We start from the raw sequence: 25,721 nt of genomic DNA, 5'->3' as shown, positions 1-25,721 counted from the left end.
CTTAAAAGATGATGCAGTACAAGTGCTACATTCAATATGCCAGCAAATTTGGAAAACTCAACAGTGGTCACAGGACTGGAAAAGGATTGTTTACATTCTGATCCCAAAGAAGGGCAATGCCAAAGAATGTTCAAACTACTGCACCATTGCACTAATTTCACATGCTATCAAAGTCTTGCTCAAAATCCTACAAGCTAGGCTTCAGCAGTATGTGGACCAAGAACTACCAGAAGTACAGGCAGGCTTTCGAAGAGGCAGTGGAACTAGAGATCAAATTGCCCAAATTGCTCTGGATCATGGAGAAAGCTAGGGAGTTCCAGAAAAACATCTACTTCTACTTCATTGACTATGCTAAAGCCTTTGATTGTGTGGATCACAACAAATTGTGGCAAGTTCTTAAAGAGATGGGAGTACCAGACCATCTTATTTGTCTCTTGAGAAACCTATATGTGGGTCAAGAAGCAACAGTGAGAACTGGACACAGAACCACTGATTGGTTCAAAATTGAGAAAGGAGTTCAGCAAGGCTGTGTACTGTCACCCTGCCTATTTAACTTATATGCAGAGCACTTCATGAGAAAGGCGGGGCTAGATGAATCACCAGTTGGAATTCAGATTGCTGGGAGAAATATCAACAACCTCAGATATGCAGATGATACCACTCTAATGGCAGAAAGTGAGGAGGAAATAAAGAGCCTCTTGATGCAGTTCAAAGAGGGGAGCGCAAAAGTTGGCTTGAAACTCAACATTAAGAGAACTAAGATCATGGTATCTGGTCCTCTCACTTCCTGGCAAATAGATGGGGAAGAAATGGAGGTAGTGACAGATCCCCCCCCCCCCGGTGCTCCAAGATCACCGCAGATGGGGACTGCAGCCAAGAAATTAAAAGATGCTTGCTCCTTGGGAGGAAAGCTGTGGCACATCTAGACAGCATACTAAAAAGCAGAGATATTACCCTGCCAACAAAAGTGCATATAGTTAAGGCTATGGTTTTCCCAGTTGCAATGTATGGCTGTGAAAGCTGGACCATAAGGAAGGCTGAGCGCCGAAGGGTTGAGGCCTTTGAATTGTGGTGCTGGAGAAGACTCCTGCAAGTCCCTTGGACTGCAAGGAGATCAAACCAGTCAGTCCTAGAGGAGATCAACCCTGACTGCTCTTTAGAAGGCCAGATACTGAAGATGAAACTCAAATACTTTGGCCACCTAATGAGAAGGAAGCACTCCCTGGAGAAGAGCCTAATGCTGGGAACAATTGGGAGTAAAAGAAGAAGGGAATGGCAGAAAATGAGGTGGCTAGATGGAGTCACTGAAGCAGTCGGCGTGAGCTTAAGTGGACTCCGGGGGATGGTGGAGGACAGGAAGGCCTGGAGGATGTTGTCCATCGGGTTGCGATGGGTCGGACATGACTTCAACAACAACATGTCTTTCTTCTCATAGAGGTGGTAATTGGAAATGTATGACTTCAGATTACAGATATGTGGTGTGTGCATGCAGGGTGTGACTGAATGCATATGAATATAGCACAGCACATACAAAGCTAGGCTGTCAGGAAGAAAGCTAGGCTAAGCTTCCCCCTTGATATCTAGTTGGCTGTGTATAAAGCGGTTGTGTTATTTGTTAGCTTTGAATGAAGGCATGGTCAGCCACATGAGCCCCCTCTTGTAGAGTGACATGGTACATTGCAATCATAGGTTTATTACCTCTGAGAGAGCCACTTTGAAGTTGACTTGTCTCTGATGTTTTACTTCAGAGTTCATTTAAAGGAAAATATTTTGTGCTGTCTTGTAGGGTTTGTGTGTTTTTTTGCACATGTAATTGCTTTGTGTAGCCATCTAAGAGGAGAAAGCAGAATAAAATGTAAACAATAGTGGTATCAATATTGATATCATTTGCCAATGGTCTCCACTGTTACATATGCATAATTGTATAATTTTATTTCTTTCAAAGTTAAGGGTGTCATCCAGTGCTATTGTCTGTGACCCTCTGAATGCAGAGGATTATGGGCAACCAACTGAGGGAGGGAAAAGCAAGGAGGGGAGGATTGTCTCCATGCCCCTCATGCCCCATGGAAGACACAGGCAGCTGATTTTGGCCATCTATAGCTTTTGCTCCTTCTTTGGAGGAAGAGAAGGTGATTCACTGCTGTTTCTTTACATCCTGACAAAGCCCTTCCTCCTCTTCCTGCCACTCTGTACCAGACTGAAGTTACAACTGGGGTTCATAGTTGCGGCTCTGGGATGCACAACTATTCTATAGCTGTTGAGATAGCATTTAATGGCAACAGGATCATTCCCTAATGCTTTTAAATTTAGACTAAGGGCAAATGAATATGTCAACTTTGGTTTCTTTCCATTTTTCATGTTTGCAATCTTACGTTTGGTTCTCACTGAACTTTGAAAATATTAAGTCCTAAGTTCTATTTGTCCTGAACATTGAGATTTTTAAAAATTCCCATGGAAATTTGAAAACTTTTTTTTTTACACATTGCTTCTAGTAATGCATATTGGGCAAAAAATTCCAAGTTCAAATCTAGGCTGATGGGATCTGTGCTAGAAAAAGATGAAGAAAAAGATCTTGGGTTTGTGGTGAACATTTCAATGAATATGTTAATATAGTGTGCAGCTACTATAGAAAAGGCAAACTCCATGTTAGGAATAATTAGGAGATGAAGATAGAACTGGCAAGACTGTGCTCTCTTTAAACAAATGTATGGTGCAACTGCTCTTAGAATAGTGTGTTCTGTTGTGGTCAGCATACCTGAAAAAAGGACTCTATTGAGTTGGACAAAGAGCGCTGGAGCAACTCCTCTGTGAGGAGCTGCTACAGCAAGTGGGATTGTTCAGCTTAAAAAGGGTGAATAAGGGGAGACTTTAGGTGTTTGAAATAATGTACTGTGGTGGAGAAAGTAGTGAGGGAGACATTTTTCTCAATTTTCCATAACACTCAACATGGGTATACCCATGAAGTTGATTGGTGGGAAGTTTAGGAGAGATAAAAGGAAACACTTCTTCACGCAGTGCACAGTTAAAGTATAGAATCCACTGCCACAGGAAGTAGTGATGGTCACCAATCTGGGTGGCTTTAAAAAGCAGTTGGACAGATTCATGAGGGAGGAAGCTATTGGTGGCTACTAGCCTTTTTATTTATTTATTTATTTTCTGATTTATATCCTGCCTTTCTCCTACAAAGGGCTCAAGGCAGCTTACATCATTCTCCTCCTCCATCTTATCCCCACAACAACAACCCTGTGAGGTAGGTTGGGCTGAGAGTCTGTGACTGGCCCAAAGTCACCCAGTTGGCTCCATGGCTGAGCGGGGACTAGAACCCAGATCGTCTGAGTCCCAGTCCCATGCTCTTAACCACTACACCACACTGGCTCTCTGTGCTGCCTCTTTTGGCAGAGAAAGCATGCCTACGTACAGCAAGTTCTGAGGAGCTTGGGCAGGCAGAAGTCTTGCATCCATCCTGCTTGACAGATTCTGTGGGCAGCTGCTTTGCCACTGTGTGACTGGAGTGCTAGACTGGATAGACCACTGGTAGGTAGCCCATGACATGCCTGCCATGTGCATAGGCTAGATATGCACATGGTAAGCATGTCATGAGAGGAACTGGCTAGAGCCAGGTGGTCAGACTAGATGGCCTGGGAGGCACCTTCTGACTCGCTGTTTCTATGGCTTTTTATAGGTTCTTAGTATATGCATGTATACTTAATATACACATTTTTGGAACCAAAATTCATTTAATGTTATTTTCCCAGATATACACATTTCTGTACAAATTGTTTAACTGGAGAATTCCACTACAAAATCCAGTCAAGCATGCATTTTACAGGCTGAGTTTCAGTTGCATAATGATCCAAAAATGTGAATTTGGTAATTTCTCTCCCATCCCTAATCTAGACCATTAAATAATATAATAAGGCTAGGTTATCCCAAATTCTTTTTACACAAGGGAGATTGTAGGATAAATATTTTAATAGACTTTTATTTTACTGGATTTTTATTGCTCTTGTAAGTTAGAAATATAAACATCATCTGAGCTATCAAGGCTTTGACCTAGGTGAAGTTTTATGTAGAGGAAATGGAACATTTGAGACAAATGTCTGAGGTAGCCACTTTTTCTTCAAATGATGCTTTCTTCATTAACATGGTGAGAGACCCTAATGGCCTTAACTGCAAGAGACCCTATAGACCTTCAAGCACTGAGGGCAAAATCTTATATAAAGGGTTGACATTAATCACAGAACACAGCATTCATTTTTGCTTCGAAACTTACATGAAGGTTGAGAGTCTTCACCCAAAAGGCTGCCCTCAAAAAGGAAATGACATCAGAGAATGAATTACAGTTTGATTCCCCTCATCCTGATTTACCCTACCCACTGGCAGGGCTGTGGAAAGGTTGCAATCTAAGCAGACACACTGTGCATTTAGCAAAGTCACTCAGGAGCCATAAAAAACCATAATAAGGGCCAACATGACATAATAGGTATTTTGGCGAATGAGCTTGTTTTAGACAAGACGGCAATTTGGCTCTTTTATGTCTGACAGTGACTGACCACATGGCTTAAAGTGTGTCACACTAGCAAGTAGAATGCAAATGTACCTCATGTTTGAGTGATTGCTGGAAGAGGAGACAGTCTGTTTTGTTCTGATGGAAACAGGGCAACATGAAGTGCATTCAGGAAGAAACTGGAAACACCCCTGTCAGCTGTCAGTCAAGAAGTCCCTCTGCCACTTTTTACCACAATTTCACTTCTGCCACTAGGCCTTGTGGCTTTAAACAAACAGATATTCTATCATCCCCTGCCCCTGTTTTCAATTTGCAATAAAGGTTAGATATCACTTTGTATAGTATTTTATAAACTAAGGTTGCTTACCTGTAACTGATGTTCTTCACATGGTCATCTGTGCATTCACACATACAGGCTCTGCACCTGCGTGGAGCGTGTTGTCAATTCTCTGTTCTGCAATATGTTGCTAATACAGACTCACCTTGCAGGATTGTTGGAAGGTCATGGCAAGGTAAAGAAGGGTTTTGAATGAGCTAAAATAATCTATAATCAGCATCAGCATCTTCAGCATCATCCAAATTATTGAGGTTTTCTGTTAGCTGAAACCAAAAATTTAAAAAGCTAAACTAAAACGAAGCATATCTGAAATTACCATTTCACAAAGGTTTCTACTTTTCTCAGATAACATTGATTGTATGCTTTTAACTGCCAAACCTGGTCGAGGTATATGAGAACCAGCAATGATCAAGTTTGTTGAGGTGCTCTGATTTCTTCTTTAGTTCACCTTGTTCTCATTCTTGAATGTGAACATCCTTTTTGTTTGCATGAGAAAAGTATATTTTTGATTAGGAAAACTGCACACATAAGCATTCAAATGTGCACCTTTCTCTTTGTGGTGTTTTTGTTAAAACAGATACACTAAAAAGCGTTTCTCCCACCACATAGGGTATATTGTATGAGTGCAAGGTTGAGAATGCGTGACCTTTGTCCCCAGAGGTCTCACTGCTTATGCTGATGTCTGGGAGGCCATAGGATTATCTGGAATCTTGTAGCTGGGACACCAAATGTCAAGCCTCTGCTTGCCCCCTTCATTGTCAGTCCAGGAAGAAGTATGTTGGCTCCTCCCATCAGTTCACAACTGGGCCTCAAGGAGAATCAAAGTGCAGTGCCAGGAGGCCAGGTGGGAAGTTGGAGCCCAGGGCTCAGTGCCAGGGCTCAATCTGCTTCCCTTTCTGGCATTTAATCCAGAAGGCCTAGGCAAAATGCAGGGGGTGAGAACATCACTGTGTCTAGCTCCTGGTACAGGACACCCGGAAGTCTCCAAGTTCAGAGACTTATGTGCCTCTTCCATGTGGGCAATCTATTCTTGCATCCTAACAGATCAATATTTTGCATTAACATATGATACCATTCTAAACACACTTATCTGAGAGCAAGCTCAGTTGAACACATTGGGCTTTTCCTCAAATAAACATGCATTTTTTCACCAGTAATATTTTTCTTAGACTGCTCATTTTGATGTAAAATCTTCTTTATAGTTATTATTTTATAATGCTTGTGTGGAAGTTGTAAATACTTGGTCAAGTTTAATTGCTTGTTAATAGGAAATCTTCAGTATTGTAAACTTATAGGAAATAAATAAAACTAAATAAAAATAATTTATATCCAGGGTGTATCTTCTTCTTGTTCAACTTCAGAAAATGTCATTTAATTCCATAATGTGATTATCTGAACATATAAAGTAAGATGATGAGAAGTATTCCAAGTGGGCCTCTATGAAAGAGGCTGTATTAAAACACAGTAGAAAATGTGGTCCCATAAAGTTTGTTGTAAGTGTGGGAATAAAAAGTGGAACTAGGCTTATTTTCCTGATATGATCTGCTTATGGTAAATATTACTCCCTAACTTAGGGAGGCTAGACAACTATCTCTACAGGGGTTCTAGCAATGTCTGTAACTCCCACACATTAATATATCATCAGATCAAAATGTCTAAATGTGGGAAACTTTGATTTATGTAGCATAATCTGGTACCCTGGGGACAATTTAAAGGGGAAAGATTCCGATTATTTGCTTCAAATGAAATCTGTAATCTTGTTTGATACCTTTCTATTCATTCAGTTGTATATTTTGTCATCTATTTTCTGTCATGGCCATGCATTCACCAAAGCTTAGAGTTGATCAAAGACTGGAAAACTGCTACATTGCCCTGAGCAAATCCATTCTTAGTGTGCTCTTCACAAGGAAATATGAAGAAATCAGTCATACTTTATTTGGGATAAATGTGTTTCTTTGTGATAATCAGCAAGTACAGTGGTACCTTGGCTCACGAACACCTCAGTTCATGACCAAATTGGGTTGCAAACAACAATTTCATAAAAATTTTGAATCAGTGAGCGAACTCCTCTCCACATATTGAACTATGAGGCAATCATGGAATGATAGGTCTTTCTTTGACAGAAAATGGGTGCCCTAGCAGAGTTCTTCCCTAACTAACATTGAGAGCTTGCAAGGGTATTCCAAGTGGAGGTACTCCAGCTGTCCAAGCAGCAGATCAATACCTCTCATCAGCATGTCAACTGTGACTCCAAGGCACTCAGTGCGATGGCAATTCGGAGCTATGCTTGACTTTGAGAAACCAATTTGCCCCAGGAAACACAGCCCCACATTGAAGATACGCCTTTTGACAGGGAAGAGCTTTTGAATACAAAGACTGATGAGAAACTCAATGCCCTATAAAAAGCTAGATTAACGGCCAGGGAAATGGGCTTTGGACCATCCCAGACACCTAGAGGACATAAAGTGGCTATGGGGCCCATTAGTTCCATACCAACCTTACCACAGCAGGGCTCCTATCCATTTTCAGATGTGTAAACAGCAGCAAGAATTGGCTTGCCAATGGCACTGAGAAGCACCACACTTCCAACAATCTATCAAAAGAAGACTAGACACTGAGAAAAAGCACTGCTGACATGTCTTGAACTTGTGCATCACCCCTGTCACCATTTCAGTTTGAGGACCACCTTAAACACTATCTTCCCAAATGAGAAACCATAACATCGCATTGGTGGTGGGTACTATCCATAATACAGCATGGATCTGGCATTGAGTTCAACAATCTACCACCACTCGGAATGGTCCATTTCACTCCTCCCTCCCTAGCCTTAATGGAGGAAGTTAATACCTTACTAGCAAAAGGAGAAATCCTTCCCATCCACCCATCCAGTGTACATTATGGTTTGTATTCCAGATATTTCACTGTCCCAGAAAAAGATGACGGCCTTCATCCAATACTGGACATACAGGGTATCAATTCCTTTATCCTGAACAAAATAATCTGAAAGGTCTCTCTGCAAAACATTCTCCCACTTCTAAGCCAGGACCTGCTCACAACATTAGATTTGAAGGATGCATATTTCCATATCCACCAGACTATTGTCACTTCCTGAGGTTCCAATTGGCACCACAACTTATGAATTCCAAGTCCTACCATTCAGACTCTCTACAGCCCCGAGGGTATTTACAAAATGTATGGCAGCTGGTTATGCCCATTTAAGATTGCAAGAGATTCAAATCTTCCCCTATCTGGACGATTGGCTACTAGTCGCTCCATCTAGAGATGACCTTCTCTGTTCTATTTGAAAGACATGTGATTGACTGCAAAAACTTGGACTCTGTATTAACTATGAGAAATCTGTTCTTGTTCTTTCACAGTCCATCCTAAGGATTGGGGCCTAGCTGGACTCCTCCCTGGTGCATGGCTATCTACCACCAGACCATATGCAGAAGCTTTCCAAGTCAGAAAGCTCCACCTTCAGTCCAAACCAACAACAACTGTCAGGAAGGTACAACAAACACTTGGGCATATGGCACCCACCATTGCGGTGCTACTATTCATAAGAGTCTGCATGCATCCACTTCAACTGTGGTTTATCCAGGCATTCTGCCCACACTACAACTCATCCTGCAAAATTTTGACACTCTCCCATTCCATAACAGTGACCTTTTCATGGTCAACTGGCAAAAGCAACCTAACACAGGAACTCATCTTCATGCCATTGGACCCATCCTTAACTATAACAATGGATGCATTATTCATGGGCTGGGAAGTCCATTGCAGACATTACAAAACACAAGGTCTGTGGACCAAACAGGACCAGAGAGAGCACAGTAACTACCTTGAGCTCCTAGCTGTCCACAAGGTATTAACCTCATTCTGGCATCTCCTCAAGGGCAGACATATATAAATAGCCTCAGACAATACCACAGTGGTGTTTTACCTAAATAAACAGGGTGGTACTAAGTCAGCCGCACTAGTCCACCTCATGGTTCAGATATAGGACTGTTGCATCCAAAGGAATATTATACTGATCACTGTCCACCTAGCTGGCACCCAAAACACCACAGTAGATGCTCTCAGTGGGATACCATATGAGGCAAATGAGTGGGAACTGCATGGGGATGTTCAAGAGAACACCTTCACTGTCTAGGGAAGACCATCTACAGAGCTGTTTGCAACACAGGATAACATGGCATGCAATGCCTTTTGCTCCTGGACTGGAATTTCCCAAGACTCCTCACTGATTCCTTCCTCATCCCATGGAAGGGGGCCCTGTTCTATCTGTTCCCCACATTTCCTCTGATTTGCAGAATACTTGCCAAAATCAGATGGAAAAATAAAGAATGCATTCTGATAACTCCATGGTGACCCAAACTAGCTTGGTTCACAAGCCTTCTCCAACTGTGAAACCATACCTTTCTTTACCTACTGAACAGACAGGACATTATATCTCAGAACTGGGGCAGGATTCTGCATCCTGATATGAGAACACTCCATCTGACAGCCTGGAGGATGACCTAGTAATGGACCGTGCTAACCTAGATCCTCAAATACTTCAAGCAGCATTTCAACCAAACGCAAGGCACTCATATTCAGCAAAACAGAATGCTCAAGAGTATGCCTTTGGCCCATTCCAAGTGTCAGTCCACACAAACCTAGCCTTTCTCCATAGCCTCCATGTTAGAAGATTCTCCTAGCTAAGTCTAGAATTTTTTGGTAGGAGCCCTGCCCCCTTTTCCCCAGTATCAATAGATGGGGCTTATTTACCTCACATTTACTTCATACCTTTTCCCTCACAAAATCCTTCTTCACTTCTTCAACCCTTTTTCTTCCCCCCTTCCACCCCCATTAAAAAAAAAAAAAACTTTCTACAAACCTTTGGGCATGGCCAAAACTGACGGTAGTGCCCTCCTTCTTTGAAGGGGAGATACAGGACACACCATCCTGCTCTCCAGTCATTCGGATCACATCTCCAGCCCATTTGGAGGACACACCCCAATGGGACAGAGAAATGCAGCTGACTTCTGTAGCACTACTTCCATGCTACAAGACCATCTCACTGGCATCATCACCATCCTCCACCTGTTGACCAACAGAACAGCTCAGACCAATCACACCCACCTGGGACCAAGAAGCATACTGGAGGCCACCACTTCATTCTCAGAATGCTACTACACAGGGTACCCCTAAGAACAGGGTCCATCAGGACCATTTCGCTACCCATGGCCACCAACTGCTGCTTGATCAAAGAAACTGTGGAGACAAGTGTAACTTACCTACCCACCGAGCTGTCACCAACCCAATGTCAACAGGAACCCACATCTGCTTCACAGCCTCCATCACTGCAATGACCTTCCTCACTATCTAGCAGTTAATTCTTGTCCAATCCAGCCAATTATGTCTCTGACTCTGACATCTCCACCCAAGGCCTGGGGTCCCCCTTGAAGACTTGGGATGGTTCTCAGAACAGGTCTTTCAAATAGCAATGTCCCTCAGTCTGCAATCCCAACAGCTGACTGAACTAACACTGGATCCAGTCTACAATGTTGTCCAAATGGAGGAATCTGCTCCAGTAGCTATACCATTCGTACCAACATTCTTTACAGGCCATGAAGGACCCCTGGCAGATACCAAACCAGCCTCATCTAACCTCTCATCACCTGGAGAGCATGTACCAAGTTCAAGAGGGGACATCCCATTCCTCCTTCACCACCTGTGACCAAACTCAGTCATTGTGGAGTCAGATCAGTTATGGTCACAACAGGAATACTCCATCCCTCCAGATTATGAAGGCCATCATTTGGATGTGATGGCAAGAAGAGTCCATGTGGCAGATAAATGTTCATCTTATAACAATTGTTTTAAGTATTCTTTGATATTCTTCATTTATTTTGCTTGAACAGGAATCTCTATTCCTCCTTGATTTAGATGTAATTGAGGGGGAACCATGCTTCTGTGGAAATGTTTTAAATCAAGAATATATTATTTGCCTGGGGTTTTAGCTGGCACACTAGAAAGCAGTAAGACAATCTACCAGCAATAAATATACCTGAGCCTTTTCCAGCTATCTCCTTATCTATTTCTTTTTAATGCTGGTCTGAAATTAAGCAGTGACAATGTATACTCTAAACAATGACAGAATGGATTTACAAAGCAATATGTGTCTGTGTTTCTGAGCTTTTCCCTGAACCTGCATCTCTCTTCTTCCCTGATTTGATTCAAAATATAAAACTGATGGTAATCACCTGATTCTCTGGATTGTGGCAAAACCTTGTGCTCAGCACAATTATTTCTGAAACTGCTTGTTTTCCATGGTGCACAATATTTTGTCATTTTCAAATGCAGCCAGGAACCAGACTACAGGGATGAGGTTCTGAATGCAAAATTAAAGTCTCCCAGATCCCAAGGCTATCAATCCAATTCAAATATTGGCTGGTGCCTGGAGCAGTGTGAGGTCTGTGATGGGCACACAGCCCCATTAGGATTGAGTGGAGACACTGATTATATCAAAAGAGTATAGGACTGGTAGGACTTGGAACTAAATGCCACTAACTTAAAACTAAGCCACATTTGTGCACCAAACAAAATCAATGGGACTTAAGTGCTAACTTTTAAAATTGATTTAAATGTTGTTGCTGTCGTTGTTATTAGTCACGAAGTCATGTCCGACCCATCGCGACCCCATGGACAACTTTCCTCCAGGCCTTCCTGTCCTCCACCATCCCCCGGAGTCCACTTAAGCTCACGCCGACTGCTTCAATGACTCCATCTAGCCACCTCATTTTCTGCCATTCCCTTCTTCTTTTACTCCCAATTGTTCCCAGCATTAGGCTCTTCTCCAGGGAGTCCTTCCTTCTCATTAGGTGGCCAAAGTATTTCAGTTTCATCTTCAGTATCTGGCCTTCTAAAGAGCAGTCAGGGTTGATCTCCTCTAGGACTGACCAGTTTGATCTCCTTGCAGTCCAAAGGACTCACAGGAGTCTCCTCCAGCACCACAATTCAAAGGCCTCAATTCTTTGGTGCTCAGCCTTCCTTATGGTCCAACTTTCACAGCCATACATTGCAATGATTTAAATGGGACAACTAATTAAGAGCAACTAACTTATTTCATCATACTTGTGTTTTTAAAATCTGTTAGTTATTGGAGGTTCAAGTGGCATACCTATTATTAAGATTATTTAGGCTGCTCTGTACTGCAGATTTCTCAGTAGAAGCAGTTTAAAATTCATGATGGTGTGTATGTATAGTGCTTTCCCCAGCTTAGTGTTCAATGAGATGGAGAATAACTTGTACCAACCTGAGGAACCTCAGATTCACATTGTGTCAGAACCTACATCCATCTAGCCCAGGTTTTTCAGCACCGACTGGTAGACTCTGTTCAAGGTTTCAGGCAAGACATTTTCCAGCACTACCTGGAGATGCTGCCAGGGACCTTTTGCTTACCACTGAGCTACAGCATCCCCCTGTCATGTGTATCAACAGATCAAGCATTGGCTTGTTGGGATGCTGCATTTTATTATTCAGATTGGATGATTCAACAGGTTCCTTTCAACTCTCTTAACTATTTTAATTTATCAATTAATTTATTACTTTAAAAATTACCCAATAACTAAAGTAGCATACTGTAAGACTGCGTCACACATATGGGTGAACATCACATAATTTTGTTACATTTGATTGCTGTGCTTTTAATAAGTGCTAACTGATAGCAGCAACCAACTCCATGGGAAAGTCCTGCATCTGAAACAATATGAAAGTTCTGTCCATGGTGTGTCTGTCTGTGTGATTACACATTTGCACATCTAGATCATCATCTGAAATAGTACATACCAGCTAGCCAGATAATTCCATGAAAAACTGTATACCAAAATAAATGTCTGAAGAGGCTTTAATAAACAGTAACTTGTTTTCAGCTGAGGTGTGCTATGTACAATATTTATCAGTATTGGTGCATTTAATATTTTCCTGAAGTGCAAGGCAGGATTTTTTTGTTATATAAGTAATTGTACATGGAGATTTTAAAGACACTGTACCTCAGTCAGCATATATGTACAATCAAAATTATATTAAAAGTTCAACAATTTACTGTATGTACAAAGTTGATTAATTCAGATAGCAACTAGCTTCCATCTACATCATGTCCATTTACCACATTCATAGTTGCAGGGGAATTCAGTAATAAGACTTACTGCATGTGGAATTTCCACATACTGTCATTTGGTAGGAGTTTCCAGCATTTAAAATTTCATAGCTGAAGTCTAATAACTTGCAAATAAAGTGTAGTGGTCAGAAAACCCTTAATGTTTATGCACTAACTTCAAATCCTCTCTGAAGTTTGGGCTTGGTTTGCAATGGGTTTTCCTAGCACCAGCTTTTCTGACTTCCACTTCCTGAAGTACATGGTGGAACAGAGAAGGACCAGCAGACAGGAAGGCTGGCAGAGTTGTAGAAGCCTCATCTGTCAGGCTTGGATGGTCATTTGGACCATCTAGTATCCCCAGGTCTGCCCCAATTGGGTATTGTCCTTTATTATTGTCTCTAGACCTTAATTTTCCCTGTATAAATTTGTCAGAAACTGCTTGGCCTTTTTTGTTTGTTGTCAGCGTTATTCCTACACAGAACCTTTAGTCCCAATCAAATCACATTTATTGTTCCATTTATTGTTCTGGCCTGGTTCACTGCAGCTATCCTAGTTGTATTATGGAAAGCTTGGCTTTGCATTGTCATTTCAGCCAGAGCTTGCAGAAGGTAGCCTGGTCCAATTTGGAAGAACACTCTTTCCCTGCACTACATTCAGCAGGGAAATTCCTGCTGAATGCCTTGAATGAAGCATTGTATCTTTTGCCAATTCAGTTGCATACCTCTCAATCTGGATTCAACCTGATGAGCAGATTTATTGTGCCAATGCTTCTGAGTGAAGAACATCATGCACAATTTTGGATAATAGTATGTATGCATGCAACATGCTGCAATAAGCAAAGCCTGTTTTTTGAAAGTGGACTGAGAAGCACAGTTGAGAACATAAAGAGTAATTCTTTCGATCCACTTTATAAAAATCACATATGGTTCTAGTATAAAGAAAGACAAATGTCAACAAGAATAGAGTCTCAGATTTTGCATATCCTTGATCTTCTGTGTGAAAAAGAGCTATTTCAAGAAGAATTGGTACTGCTGGCAAACAGCCCTGCAAGATTGCTGAAGCTCATGGATTTTTGCTTAAAGGTCAGATGGTTGCATGGCTTCTATATTTCCTGCCCCATCCTCCTGCTCTCACCAGGCATCTGAACAGTCACTGTGAGCAAAATCCCCTTCTGTTCTGCACTGTTCCCTATTGAGCTCATCAGGCTTTTCCTTACTGGCCCACTGAAATTTTGAGGCAGAGTCTCCCTCTTACCCCAGTAGCAGGGCTTTCTATTTCAATCTGTTTCTGTTCTGTATTTCTCTTATATTTGTAGAGATTCTTGATTAAGCTCCCTTGCAAAAAGTCACTCAGTAACATGGAGTTTGGACCATCAAGGATTTGCAGGCCAAAGACTGAAAGTCCACAAAGTTCACTCACTATCAAAAAGGGGCATTTTTTGTACATTATGACTACTGACCAGGGAAATAAAGGAGAATACTTATTTTATTGAGAAATAAAACTGACTTGAAAGCTCAACAATATGGAAAGCAGAGGGGATTCTGTCTGCAAAAAATAAAGAGGGATTCACACTGCTTTCCTTACTCTGTTGAGATTCTTTTGTAGCCATGCCTTATGAGAAATCCCCATGGAGAATGGGAGGTGCAGCATTGGGTCTGGCATGGCTGGGCAGCTGCAAAGGGTCCCAAGGTTCAAAAGGGTCAACCTGTTGCAGCAGCTGCTCCTTCTCCCTCTGTTTCCTTGCACAGCCAGCCCTATTAGCAAGAGAAAGCCCCACGTGATCTTGCAGTGCCTATGCTGTGCCATTTGAAAACTAAACTTGTTTTTAGGTTACATTTTATGTAACAGTGATTGGTACCAATCAGACAGCACTGGAACAGCCAATGAGGCACAGGAGTGGCAAAAGACTCTGTTTACCACTTCTGTTAATCATTCATTAAACTAGGATAGATATGCTGCTCTCTGTCTCAAAGTTACCCCTTTCTAGAAAAAAAGTTATTTAAATCCAGGACTTTGTGCTCATCCTTGTCTCTGGCATCTCTTTTCTGTCTTAGAATATATTTATGAGCAGATGAAAGTGCCCTTAAGCAGCTACAGAGTACATTTCATGTATCAAGTGACAGAGTTCCTTCACACAGCTGCTGAATAAGAAAGAGGGCATCTAGATCTAAGGATGCTGTTTTTAGACATGACTAAAGCCTTGACTTCACTTTTGTAGAAATTAAGCACTGTATAAAACCATCCCAACATATGGAGTCGGCTAATCCTGTTGCTTGGAGGAAGTTCTGCTGCTCCCACACATTTTATGTCTCTGGTCTTGCTGAGTGTTGCCACATCCTGTTGATCCCATTTGATAATGTGAAAAAGAAAGGATGATGAAGGCATCAGACTTAAAAGGAAGGAAAAGTGGAGATTTGTCTTGCCTCAGTCTCTCTGTTCATGGATCCATTTAATCAGTTGCAAACATCTCAACACCAGCTAAATAAAGTTATGAAATAACGAGAAGATGGTGAGATATTATTCATGTTCAGCTATCTTCATATCTTATGGCTCACAGGGGGAGAATCTGATGAAGACCGTAACTGCCTAGATCTAGGGGTAGCTGAAGAAGATGTCCACTCCGGTAGCTGCTTGCCAAATTGAGTTTGTAGAGCATTCAGGATATCATTTAGCTTTTGGTCGATCTGTGTGACCTATTGTAGAAGCAGAAAACATATTTTTATCATTTGCTAAAATATGTGCTTGATTTCTCTTATTCATATAACCCTCATATGACTCTTCTCTCCAAATCCCTGGAATTGTAGTTTGGTTAGGATGTTAAGAATTATCTGCAAAACCATATCACCAGCAGTCCCTGTCAAATGTACATTGAAACCACTGACTTAATAGCCTTGATTTAATCAATTCATCCTGCTCCCAGGAAAGCAGATGTAGGGTAACAGTCTGAAAAACATAAATATATTGATTTACTATAAGCAAAGTTGCAAATATACTCAATACCAGAGAGAGAGCAAGAAAGCTGCACACTACTGCACCTTATGCAGTAAGCTTGCCATCTGAGAATCAGGAAACAAAAGTTGAAGCAAAAGACATAAGTTCTGAAGGAAATTATAGTGTATTATTTAGTATCATACAGTCACAGTATTAAATACTAATAACACATTTGGATAGCAAGTTAAATTTTATAACTATAAAACCTTGCCCTAATAGCATTTTTCTAATTTCAAAAGGAAAAAAGTACACCGGACATTTTCCCCATTGTTCCCCAAAATTCCTCAAGATCATCACCCCCCAGAAAAACAACATCCCTCCCACAGAAGTGTTTCTTCTTCCTCTTTTCTGTTCACATCTGTAGACCAAAACAGGAAGCATTGTGCTCTCACTAAGAGGATTCATTTGCCCTTAGTTGTATTTGCTGATAGCTAATCTGATTTGCAACAAAGCACTGTGGAACAATAACATCCAGGATATGGTCACTGATTGGCTGAGCTCAATACGAATGAAGTGGGAAAATGTCATGCCTGATGCCTCAACAGAGGCGGCACCTCACGAGGAAGAGTCAAATGCCCAAAGAAAGAATCAGACATCAGAACAGGAGGACTTATACTTGAGGCCCTGTGGCCAAGTGACCCTTCCACAACCTGGCTTGGGAGTAGCTGAACAGATAGCCATCCCTCATCCTGACCCTTTATCCCTTGGGCAAAGAGCCAAGCCTCTGTCCAACCACGAGGGCCCCGAGGTAAAAGACACTGCAAGTTCTGCCCCTGAAGAGCATGGGCAGGATACCCCCCTTCCTCCTGACACTGAGTCTCCTGAACAAGATACGGAAGATGCAGGAGGTGGGATAGATTTGTCTCGTGAGACTCTTAGATGTTCCTTACACCAATTGGAACAAAAAGAAGCTTTGTCCCACCTCAGGGGGGAAAGGTGGGACAAAGAAAGCTAGTCCCACGCGGGTTCCCTGAGGGATGTCACTAAGAAGATAGCAACTAACTTGTAAAGGTCATTGCAGTAGAGCTTATTCGTAGCATCGTAAATCTTGTAGAAAAGTAGCAATAAAAGACTTTAGTTTTATTGCCTTGCATAAGTGTGGGTCATTTACAACTGTGAGCTGACACCTCACAACAGAAAAAGAGTAGTATGATTAATACATTTTTCAGAGGTTTGTGTGGTATTGGCTGTCTTGATACTAGCATGAATATCAGAACTACACAGGAAGGGACCCTTGCATGGATCTTTGCCAATAGCTCAATATTTCACAAAGTAGGAAGGGTCCTTATTGGCTGGAAAATACCAATCTGATTAGTGGTGGTTGTGACTCTCACAGTCATAGAATTGTAGAACCACAGACCTGGAAGGAACCATGGAGGACATCTATGTGCAGCACCTGCAAGGTAGGGTGTAACTACAGCATCCTTGATAGATACCCATCTAGCCTCTGATTCAATACTTCCAGCATAAGAGAGTCCACCATGTCTTGAGGCAGTCTGTGCTAATGTGGAATAGTTCTTACTATTAGGAGGTTGATCCCAGTATTTGGCTGAAATTTGTTTCCCTGAATTTTTAATCCAATGATCAGCTTGTGATCCACAATGGCACTAGATCTGTTGTACTGCTGTCAAGCTTGGTTTCTCTCCATTCTGCACTTGTACATTGCATACCTAACTATAACACTTTACATTTATTGGTGATGAATATCATTGTTTTTAGCCCAGTGTGCCAGCCTGTCAAGATTATTTTGTACCTTGATTCTGTCTTCCATGGCAGCAGCTATCTCCTGCTTTGCGCCATTGAAGAATTTGATATGAATTCCATCAACACCCTCATCAAAGTAATTTATAAAAACAGCATGGGACTGAGGCTGAAGGCAAGATCTAATTCCCTTTTTCTCATGGGTTTTAGTCCCCATAAAAATCAGGCACCCTCTCCCTGCTTGCTGTTTTTTTGTCCTTCTGTCTGTCTGTCTTTTTAAAGACATAGCAGCAAATAATAGAGTTTGTGTAATTTTTAATTCAGCCTGGGGTTTCCCTCAAACCTGAAGTTTGAGGTAAGTCAGCTGTGGCTGTAACTATCAGTAATCCATGACCCCCTTGTTCTCCATTCTTTGTTCTTCTGATGTTATGAATTGCATATGCTTCCCTCCCAGATTTAACTGGAGCAAGTGACATGTTTGGCAACACATTAGGCTTGATCCTTACTCAGAACCATTTAGCAGAAGTACTTGCCAAACATTTGAGTAATCATAAAATAACAGTTATCTTACTACAGCTACAGTGTCCGCTGCTGCTGCTACTAACTGGGCCCTGTAACAAAATGTGCTTCTACTGGAAGAGCTGATATTTAGGGTTCCAGCCATGTCTTCTCTAGTATAATACATTTCAGTCCTGCATACCCAGTTTTCATTTCCCCCCTTTGCTTTCTGCCCTTCATAGTCCCCTGATGGAGGCCTGACTCACACACGTAAGTCTTTCCTGGCTTCAAACGGCATTGGTTGCAAAACTATGCTGTGTTTAGGGAAGCCTGCCCCTCATGGCTGAAGTTGTTCCTGCAGGCTTCAACATCATGAGATGTTGAGAATGCATGCCAAGCTCCAGGTGCCTAAACTGGCCAGTTGTGGCCCAGCACAGCACAGATCATGAGTATGATGATTCCTGGGTCTGCAGAGGCTTGTGGCTTGCCTCAGGCTACTGCAGTCCATTTGGCCACACCTTCCTTCTTCCTGTGCCTTTTGCACCTTCTGCACTCCTGCTTAGAACTGCTGCACTCCTCTCACAGCACTTCTCCTCTCCTGCCCACAGTAGCAGCTTGTACACAAAGACCTGGAGGCCTCTGAAGCACCTGGTGGGGGTCAAGGCTGCAACCTCCAAGCCACCCAGCCCTGATATGGCCATGGCCTCTGCATAGCAGGCTGCCTACACAGTGGAGTGTGAGGTCATACAGCAGGGAGGAACAGAGGGCAAGGGTGGATGTTTTACAGGCTCATCTCCAAGTCTCCATAACTTTGATAAAGTTATATCCCTTGCAGATATTAATGGCCAAATAATGCCTTAGACAAACTTTGGACTGCTGGCCAAATTTGTGCCTTGGCAGAACTGCCAATATAAACAGGCAATATGTAGGCATTCTATTCTGATCTTACCCAGTGACAAGTTTGCTCATGGAAGTCATGGCAGTTTAGGTTTCACTTGTTCCCTGCACATAAAAACAGCCCATCATGGAGAAGGGCCCTGAGTGCAATGCTTACCAACACTTCAATCTGTTTCCATGACTCAGCTCAGCATCCAAAGAAACTACTGGGATGTTATGTTCCTTTATTTATTTATTATTTTATTTATTTAAAACATTTTTATGCCGCCCCCATCACAACAAAGCCTCGGGGCGGCTCACAACAGAAACAAAATACATAAATAAATAACAATACAACAATAAAAAATTATTTAAAAACCTCCGGTGCATCTCAGCTAAAAATTTAAAATCCTATAAATACAAATAATTTAACAATTAAAATAAGTTTTAAATAAAAAGGTCTTAGCCTGGTGCTGAAAAACAAATAACAACGGTGCCAGGTGGACCTCTCTGGGGAGCACATTCCATAGATTGGGCGCCACCGCAGAGAAAGCCCTCCTCTGAGTACCTACCCTCCTAATATCATTCACAGAGGGTTCCTGGAGAAGGGCATCTGTTGCTGATCTCAAGGGGCGGGAGGGCATATATGGATGCAAGCGTTCCTTTAGATATCCAGGTCCCAAGCCGTTTAGGGCTTTATAGGTCATAACCAACACCTTGAATTGGGCCCGGACTTCAATCGGGAGCCGGTGGAGCTGATGGAGAACTGGAGTTATATAAGAACAACGCCCAGTCCCCGTCAGCAACCTGGCAGCTCTATTCTATTCTTTATCAGCAGAGCATATATTTCTTCTAGCGTCTACCCAGGGAAAACAGATTTTCTTGCACATGCCACATAACTAGGCTTTCAGAAACCATATGATGGCATGTTGCTTGCTGTTCTACTGAGGAAAAAAGAAAAGTAAGATTCAAGTGGACATAAGATTTGACATCATTCTTCCTAGGATAGGGGCAGTAAAATGAAGGCATGTAAAGAAGACTGTAGAGAGAATTAAATGTTTGGATAAACAGTTAATTGACTGTAAGTCTGGAACTAGAGCTTAAATGGTTAAGTGATTCAGATATTTTTTCCTCCTAAAAAAGCCGCAACCCACTTCTTGAAAAGCCTGTTTGTCTGCTGCCAGTCCTGACTCAACACAATCTTTAAGAAACGATTACACAGATCCAAAATTAAAAATAGAGCTACTTGTCTAAATGATACAACATTAAGAGCACTAAAAGTAGAGAAATAGGACTAGACAAACAGAAAATAGCTTCAGGCCCTCCCAAAGGATTTAGAAAGCATTTGGAGGAGACTGCTCTCAAGTGCACACTTGGGGTCTTCGTGTAGGTTATTTCATGCTAGCTCTAGCTGAATTTTATGTTTTATTCTTCAAATGATTTAATGGAAGTGAGAATTGGTAATAACTTGTGCATTTTTCCCTGAAGGGAAACAGCTGTTTTAAAAGGTCTTTTAAATTAGCGCATTATCAACAGAGCTAAGCGTTGCACAACTGTGGCACCCTAATCAGAGAGCTGAAAATATCCATTGCATTTATTTGTTTTTCAGTGGGCTGAATCCAGAATTAATCACACTTAGAGTACCTGAAATCAGTGGGTCTAGTTAGACTCACTGATTTCAATAGCTCCAAGGGCTAAGCTAAACATAACATTAAATATATCACATGCAATGCTCCTAATGTACTACCAGTGACAGCTTTGTCTTGATAAGCATTTTGAATATTGTCCAATTACCTCAATCTGTATGAGTGACTTGGAACAGAAGCTGCTTTATTATTCTTATTTTAAAGCATTTTAAATATTGTTGTGCAATTGTTTTATTGAATTCTTATTTGTTTTGTCTCTGTTTTTTATTTTTAGATTAGCAGGAGTAGGTTTATTTGAAGAAAAGTAAAATATAAATAAAAATTAGAGAGAGAGAGAGAGAGAGAATGAGCAAGCAAGTTCACAAGAGTGAGAGAGTGTACAAAATAAAATAGTAAGCATGGGTGCTCCCCAATCTGGAAGGGATCTATAAGTCCTTCCCACTCAGCCACTCTCCCCCTCTAAATTTGTCCTCCCTTGTTCATGAGGCTAAATAGAAGGAAAAACACCCTGTATTAGTTCCATTGAAAGCAAACACTTAACCATTTTTCCAGTGGATACCTATCAGACCTCATTGAGAAGACCTCAAAGAAAAGCCTCAGAAGATGATTTTGGGCTGGGTGGTATAATTAGTCCAATCTATCTGTTTCACTTTCCATGGCATTCATATTTTTTTCAAGCACAGTTTTGTTCTGTTTATAGATTGGTTTGCATTTTTAAAATTTGCACAAAGAGGTATATTTTCAGGTACATTTTCATCAGTCCACAATTTCCCCATCATACATAATTTTGGAAGTAGTTTCCCTAAATAGATATCATTTTGTACACTTTCTCCCATAAGTAGATGTTTATGTATGTGTATTTTAAGTGGAGAAATGTGTCACAAAATTCATTCAGTTCATCCTAAAAGAAAAGCTGGAGTAAATTCTTAAACTTCCCTACCAGGTAAGTATATGTGGGAAGAGACAATCCTTTGGGTAATCTGGCTCTAAGCTATTTAGGACAAAATTCTCTGCTCCACACTATCCATGCAGGTAAGCCTCCACACTTGAAGGACTTGCATACTTCTCCACCCAGAAAAGAGTGCTGTAATGCTGATGTGCCTTGCATTGGGCACTTTATCTTGATGTCCATTTTCAGCTGCCTAGATAAAGTGCTGAGGGAGGAGGGGGGAGTTGGCATGATCCCAGGAACCAGCATGGGCTCTCCCCTTCCCTGCCCCCAGCATATCCTTCTTTTCCCCCCTGAGGCCCAGTAGTAGCCTTGGTTGGGAGGTGCTGGAGCTGTTCTTTCGTGTAGGTGGAGCAGAGGCTTGGCCTTTAGAGTCCCAGCTCTGAGATTATGGATCTTGGACTGGGACCCTGAAAATCACCAGGCCTCCCAGGCAATGTGCTTAGATTGCAAAGGCCAGTACCATCATTTTAAGTTGGGCTTGGAAACAGATTGGGAGTCAGTGCATGGCTGTATTATGATGGGAATTTGGCACTGCTTGGGTCTATTGACCTTCCAGACGGTTTTCAAAGTACAGTACACCACAAAATATGTTACATGCATTCACATGCAGTTTGCAGAATCGGAGCTCCTTTGGCCCTTTCAGTTACCTCTGTATGTATTAGGCAAGGAACCAACATTTCCTTGCTTCAACAGCATTATGCATAGTTGACTAGTTGTGGTAGAATGGGAGTATGAATGTGCTAGATTAGAATGAATGATTTGCCATGTGATGAGCATGTACATGTCACAGCAGCCCATCATGGCTTAACTTACCTGTGGATACTGTCGCACCATGCTGGGCAGCCATCAGTGCCATTTTTCCATGATATCCCACAGGTGTCTGGTTTGCTATTGGTTGTCATTTCATGTGAACCCAGTCTGAAGAGGTTGTTTGAGGTTAGAGTACCCTCAAATAAGCCTAAAGCAAGCATTGAGTTATTTGAAGGTTCTGTAGCCTCAGACATCAGCCTGAGTTCTCATGGCATGACAAACAATAACAAGCCCAAGTGCCTGTGGGTGCTATGCAAAAATGGTACCTGCTGTTGACTGGCATGGAACAATAGCTATGATGCGCTGAGCCATGGTGGTCTGTTGAGTTGCATGAGCCAGGTTGATGCTGGTGGATAAGGTAAGATGGGAAGTGTTTCCCCGGTTGATGAAGTAACAGCATGTATTCCTTCCCACACCCCATTTCTGCATTTTAAGGCAATGAGAGCATTACTCTTAATGACATCACACAACCTAGTGTTGTAGCAAGAGTGCCCATACTTGCTCAGTGGAAGAGCCACATATGGTAAATGTCAGATGTTTGACAGCTGCAAGCAGGCACCTGCAGGCAGCAGTATGGGGTGGTGAGAGGCAAGTGAGTGCCCTCACTGGAGTGGTAAGCCCTAAAATAAACTCAAGGAGCTGCATGTGGCCCCAAGCTTCAGTTTGGCTATCTGTGCTGTAATATACTTACATTAATTAGTTGTCCCTCCATTCAGTGAAGAATAAAGCCTAAAAAATATGAAGCAGGTATGTATCAGGGCTGCAAATTAGCACCCCCCCCCCAAAGCCCATTACTTATATCAAGGAAATGCTTGTGCCCTCCTAAAAGCTCATTTTTTACCCAAACATGTTGGTGTAAAAATTAGCACAACCCTGCTTCTTAAGAACAACAGTGTTCCCCAAAACATAGTTTGGAAACCATTGCACTGTCACATGAGCATAATATACCCCTACCTTTCCTATACATCAAAGTAGGCTTTCTTTTTAATGGTTTTTAAATACTCCCCCTACCCCTCACCATCACATCTGGGACAACTAGCTAAGAGGCATTTTGATCATTGTGCAGCCACAACCTAGAATTTGGCACCAGGGGAACATATAAAAAGGTGTCTCCACAAACCCTGGCTCTGAAAGCCCAGGCCTTGGTGATATGCATGCTTTCAAACACCTGGTTTTGGCCTGTACCTAATTTATGGTGTTAATGGGTGGAAACCATCATCATGGAAACAGACATCCAATTGAAGAATGAGGCTTTCTCCCTCTCTCCTGCCCCACAATGTCTCCCAACAATCCAGAGCAGATTTTCGGGGGTGGGGGTGGATTGCCTTCATCCCAGTTCTGCTGATAAAATCAGTTTCACATTGGATTGCACCCAATGTTTTTAGCTTTACAAGGAGATAATTCTTTATAGTCTCTAGCCTCACAGCCAAGTGGTAAATCATTTGCTTGAGCTGAGGGGAGGGAAAAAAGGACACCTGGAACAAAGATAATTAGGTAAGATATGAGAAGAGATTGGCTATACTCAGCACAAAGTTTTATTGCACATTGAATAGTGCCACTCCTGAGGAAAAGGCTTTATTTGAATACCACACAGATAGGTGCCATAATAAGGAGTAACTGCCTGCTTCTTTTTCTACATTACAAGCCTCTCTAGGAACCTGGGAGGAAAGCAGTGTCATGCTTTATTTTTATTCTTAACTGCTTTTGCTGGTTCTGTTTTTGACAAACGTTTTTTTCATTTTATTAAACTTGCATTTTCTGTGCTTTTGGTCATGATAACTATGCTGCTGTAAAGGTTGCTCACTGCTGCCCCACGGATCCAGAGATTATTCCTGCTTTTGCAACTGCATTTTATATTTGTAAGTGCACCTTAAGAACACAATATGCAAAGGACTCACACTTCCCTTTTGACCCTTTAAGTTGGCATGCCTGCAATGTTATTGCTTGTTTAGGCTCTCAACAAGAAGTATTTAAGAGTAAAAGATTAGCATGTTAAATAATTCAGGATGTGAAGTTTAAAATAGTGATGTGGGAATTTAATTGGGAGAGCTCTGAAATTTTTTTTTACCCTCTTGGGAATTCTCAGCCTTTTAGTGACTTGGCTTGTATGGCAAGAAAACCACCATTGGCTGTTATCCATGGTGACTTATGATATTTGAGAACTTGGCATGATTTCTTCAGGGTGGCTTAATTTTCCCAAGCTACACTGAAAACTCATGGGTTGATGTTGGACCCCCACTTTCTCTCAATCAGAATTTGTCTCCCCAAATGTTGAAGCCACTTTTGAAGGCTCTACATCACAGCATTCACAAGGTGCAGCTCATGTATGCCACTGCATGTTCTTATGAAGCAAGAAAAGTGGTGGTAGGAGAGAGAATCTAATTGCACCAGGATCATAAAGGAATTCTGCCACAAAGGCCCCTGTGAAATGTGCAGGGAGAGGGCAGGAAAACTAAGTTGGAAATAAGCCATGACAAGACTTGGAGAAGCTGACTATCAGTTGGGCTGAATAACCAATCCTGGTGGCTTGTCTCAGGGACTGATTATGTGCAAAACAGCCTGATGACTCTATAGCCCAAACCCTTTGTGGAATTTAGGTTGGCTTTAATGGGCTTACCACCTATTAAAATTCAGGCCTGAATGAGCCTGCATTTTCATTCCTAAACAGCACCCATCCCCACAGCTTCCAAATGTGCTCTTGTGAGGTTGATGGGAAATGACAGAAAACAGGAGAGGTTTTCTGGACCTTATATTGAAAATTTGGATGGTTTTGAACATGCCTTTTGCTGCAGGAGTACACCAATGTCACCAATAAAATAGCCCAAGAGGCACTGGAAACTACAATTCCTGTGCTGCTCTGTAGCAGAAGACTTACAAACATTTACTCTATCAAGCTGGGGCCTACTTTTATTTGGCAAGTATAGGCAAGTTCCCTGATAAAACTCTTAATAAAACCCTGAGCTTTTTGAGACAAAAGGAATGAAAAAGCTTGGAAAAATCAGAAACACTTAACAAGAAACCACCTCTGCTTTCTTGCTCAGTGCAGTGGTAAAGAGTAAAAGTTGTCTAGGCCAATGGATTTATGAAACTAGGGAATCAAGCCATAGAATTTTCAGGGAGACCTGATACTCTCTTTGCAGACTCCATGGAGACAGGTGAGCTTGGCAGCTGTCCACTAGCAAGCGGCAATAAAACAGCTGCTCTTCATCACACTGAAATGCTCACATCTGTGTACATATGGCACTTGAGCTCTCAGTTAA

At 41.8% G+C, this 25,721-nt stretch overlaps 1 protein-coding gene across 1 annotated transcript in view; it reads right to left on the bottom strand.

Annotated features, from left to right (window-relative positions):
- Positions 1-15,524: 15,524 nt before the first annotated feature.
- The window catches only part of LOC123017177 (potassium voltage-gated channel subfamily KQT member 1-like), a 485,580-nt gene continuing 475,383 nt past the window's right edge, over positions 15,525-25,721 (bottom strand). The window contains exon 18 of the mRNA XM_044418339.1: positions 15,525-15,680. Coding sequence (XP_044274274.1) covers positions 15,525-15,680 — 156 coding nt within the window. The remainder of the gene's footprint in view (positions 15,681-25,721) is intronic.

This window comes from Varanus komodoensis, unplaced genomic scaffold, assembly GCF_004798865.1.
Source record: "Varanus komodoensis strain SLA01 unplaced genomic scaffold, ASM479886v1 scaffold9, whole genome shotgun sequence".
In the NCBI taxonomy this organism is placed as follows: Eukaryota; Metazoa; Chordata; class Lepidosauria; order Squamata; family Varanidae; genus Varanus; species Varanus komodoensis.
The sequence above is the reverse complement of the archived record's forward strand: the minus strand, read 5'-3'. Positions and strand labels throughout refer to the sequence as shown.